The sequence below is a fragment of the Papaver somniferum genome, chromosome 10, assembly GCF_003573695.1.
Source record: "Papaver somniferum cultivar HN1 chromosome 10, ASM357369v1, whole genome shotgun sequence".
Classification (NCBI taxonomy): Eukaryota; Viridiplantae; Streptophyta; class Magnoliopsida; order Ranunculales; family Papaveraceae; genus Papaver; species Papaver somniferum.
In genome coordinates this window covers 161,287,521-161,291,338 of record NC_039367.1, presented here as the reverse complement: position 1 = coordinate 161,291,338, position 3,818 = coordinate 161,287,521, and the positions used below count along the sequence as shown (strand labels likewise).

The window sequence follows — 3,818 nt, the reverse complement described above, 5'->3', positions numbered from 1 at the left end:
ATAAAAATAACAGAATGGGGCATTTTGATATTTTCCCAAACGTCCGGGACACTTTCACAACCTTGATGTCCATTTTAGGACATTTTACCACTTAACCCAATGCTTGAATTTACAAATATTGTTATTATATCAGATGATATGTCATCATTTTGGATTAATGACCAAGAGTGTTTTTCATATCTCTCCATAGAAAAATGAATCATGTGCCGAATGAAGCTTATTAAATTTCTTGGACAATTCAAAAACTATCAAAACAAGCACAGGTAAACACATCTTCAAGGAAATTTCATCACAATGGGAAAACAACACCAAGACTAATAGACATAACAGGGAGTCAGTTGGCCATTGACTTCGCAGACCTGACCTTGACCTAATGGCTTACTGGCTAACTGGACCATTAGGTTTAGTGCTGACTTCAGCAGTGAATTCGGGAGAAACATGATACGCAAGATTCCCTTCTTGGCAGAGATCGAGAAACTCTTTATTTGTTCGTACTTGAAGTGATATGCGGCTAACAATCAGCACCTAAAACCACTAGAGTAAGGATGAAATTCAGCTAAATTGGCAAGTCTTTTTAAAATGTTTTTATGGAGTTGACTCGTACTAGTTAATGGGAAATGCTTGAAATTTACATATATTGTTATTATATCAGACTCTATGTCTTTTTTTTTTTTTTTTAATCGGGAAAGATTATATGTCTTCATTTTGGATGAATAGCCAAGCGTGTGTTTTAAATTTCGTGGGAAATTTCATCACAATGGGAAAACAACACCAAGACTAATAGACAGTTGACCTTGACCTACGACCATCAATGGACAAATGCAGGAGTTGACACCAATCTGGTAAAAAAAATGGTTAGGACCTAAATTAAAAATGCTCATGATATTAGTATTTGTAACTTTGCTGATCAAAAATGTTTAACCAGCGCGCGAAAGAAATCTTTTCGTCCGTGTAATGGTAATTGATTCAGTGGTACAAATCACAATGTAGCTTTCTCTCTATAAAATCCTACACATTGGTTGCAATGGGAACATACGACTTTGACAGAAAAATAATGACCAACAAACATGCAAGTCAACAAGAACTTTAAAGGTTTTGAGAATACATCTTCCAGGTTATTTCATTCACGTCATCCCGGTGGTGCATGTACCTACTTCAAAATTTCCAACACAATATAAGTACTACAAATTCCTCCTAATTCTTACCTATCCACCATCTTCTTCCCAACATCTTCAAGAAGTGCAGAAAAAGAGTGCTAGTATTTCTTTTTAAAGTCTGTAGCAATACAAGTTCTTTCAAAGTTAAGTGCCAGATACTCAGAGATTTGGAATTCGATCGTAGGTATTAAACATCCAACGATTCTGCAACAGTATTTGTAGGTTCGGATGGATTTATTGAAACCAAGTGCAGCAAATTCATCACCAATAACCCCAGTTGGATTCTTAGAGAGAGCAGCAACAGTATATGGTGATTGTACGTCAATCATCTACAATGAAACCACTTTCACATGGAAGCAAACTAACCGTAGATGTCTTCGACTTGCTTCAGCTTTGAAATCAATCATCGGTATTCAACGTGGAGATGTTGTCTCAGTTTTGTCTCCAAATCTTCCAGCTATGTATGAACTTCATTTTGCTGTACCTATGAGTGGTGCTATATTGAATACCATCAGTACACGTCTCGATGCGCGTACTATTTCAGTACTACTTTGTCACAGTGAATCGAAACTTGTTTTTGTTGATTTTCCCTCCCGCTTTACAGTTCTTGAAGCATTTTCTCTTTTCCCAACAGAAATTGTACCTCCGATGCTCATTTTAATCAATGATGATGAGGATGACATAGAAAGCTCATTATTCACCTTAGAGTTTAATCTCGAATTTACTTACGAGCGTTTGTTAACGAGAGGTGATCCTGATTTTCATTGGGAACGACCTCATAGGGAGTGGGATCCAATGGTGTTGAATTATACTTCAGGTACAACATCATATCCTAAAGGTGTAGTCCATTCTCACCGTGGACTTTACATTGCGACAGTTGATTCTTTGGTCGATTGGTCTGTTCCAAAACAACCCGTCTTTCTATGGACCCTGGCAATGTTTCATTCCAACGGATGGTGCTTCCCTTGGGGCATGGCAGCAGTTGGTGCAACCAACATATGTGTGCGTAAATTTGATGCTGTGTCAGTTTATAATTTGCTCCGTCAACATAAAGTTACACATATGTGCGCAGCACCAGTTGTGCTAAATATGTTAGCAAATGAGCCAGGTATAAAACCACTACCCAACCGTGTTCATATTTTAACAGCTGGAGCACCACCACCAGCGCCAGTGCTTCTTCGAACGGAATCATTAGGGTTTTTGGTGAGCCACGGTTATGGGTTAACTGAAACTGCATCAATAGTCGTGTCTTGTGCATGGAAACCTGAGTGGAACAAACTGCCAGCAACCCAAAGGGCTCGGTTGAAAGCGAGACAAGGAGTTAAAACTCTTGGAATGACTGAAATTGATGTGTTGGATCCGGAATCGGGTGTAAGTGTAAAACGAGACGGATTGTCCTTGGGTGAGATTGTTTTACGAGGTGGTTCGATTTTACTGGGGTATCTTAAGGATCCCATTGGTACAAGCAAATGTTTAAAAGCAGATGGATGGTTTTGCACAGGGGATGTTGGTGTTATGCACCCTGACGGATACTTAGAGATTAAAGATAGATCAAAAGATGTGATTATAAGTGGCGGGGAGAATATAAGTAGTGTCGAAGTTGAATCTATATTGTATTCACACCCGGCAATTCATGAAGCCGCTGTGGTTGCTCGGCCAGATGAATATTGGGGTGAAACACCTTGTGCTTTCGTAAGTTTGAAGCCAGAGAAGATCCAGAAGCCATCGCAAAAGGACATTATAGAGTTTTGCAGGCTGAAAATGCCTCACTATATGGTCCCCAAAACTGTTGTTTTTGAGGAGTCTCTTCCTAAAACTCCTACTGGTAAGATTCAGAAATTCATGCTTCGCGAAAAAGCTAAAGCTATGGGTACTGCAGCTCGATTGGCGAGTCGTATTTAAGCGTTTTTGAGGAATTGACTCCGACGAGTTCATGTGAAATGCTTGTATATACATAAATTGTTTTTTTTTTTTTGATCAGTATTTATTTACATAAATTGTTATTATCAGATTATGTCAATAATGTATAAAGGCAGTCAATGTCATGCATTGGCGGGTTTCATTTCTCTGATTATATTCTCTCCATTGTCTTTTTTAAAGGAATAGAATCATGTTATGTGTTGAGAGAAGCTTAATTAATTTCGTGGATGATTCCAAAACTACAACAAAAACAAGCGAAGTGAAAACATATTAAGGAAATTTCACAATGGGAAAACAACAAAGACACGTAACAGAAAGTTAGTTGGCCAATTGGTTTTTCATCTTCATCTTCTCTAATTTTAATCTCTCGATAATTCTACTTCTTTAGTTTAATCATTTCACTAATGACTTCACTAATCATTACCTAAAATTAATCAGAAGAGTAATTTAGGTATTAATATAAATGTCTAGATAAGGGGTGATCTAGATTTACTTCTAAATGTCTTACTAGAAATAGAACCATGGTCCCCAAACAAACCATGGTCCCAAAAAATCGTTTCAAATATGCCACTTGACACAAATCTGTTGAACACTTAGGATTCATATTGGCAAATGGCAACTAGTATGTTGTAAAAAAGAATTATTTACAAATGGAGGAACCAGACCAACTGCAAAAACGTAGAAATATGAAGGCTAATGGAGGGCCCAAATATTTATTGGGCCGGAAACTGGGTTATGACC

The 3,818-nt window shown here is 37.7% G+C and overlaps 1 protein-coding gene across 1 annotated transcript; it reads left to right on the top strand.

Moving 5' to 3' along the window:
- The first annotated feature begins 1,335 nt into the window (after positions 1 to 1,335).
- On the top strand, positions 1,336 to 3,219 carry LOC113315200 (probable acyl-activating enzyme 5, peroxisomal). The gene has a single exon (XM_026563504.1). The coding sequence runs from the start codon at positions 1,386 to 1,388 to the stop codon at positions 3,057 to 3,059; it is 1,674 nt and encodes a 557-aa protein (XP_026419289.1). The 5' UTR covers positions 1,336 to 1,385; the 3' UTR covers positions 3,060 to 3,219.
- Positions 3,220 to 3,818: the final 599 nt, after the last annotated feature.

What these genes read in the sequence shown, in the direction of transcription:
- LOC113315200 (XM_026563504.1), top strand. Translation starts at nt 1,386, where the DNA reads ATGGATTTATTGAAACCAAGTGCAGCAAATTCATCACCAATAACCCCA.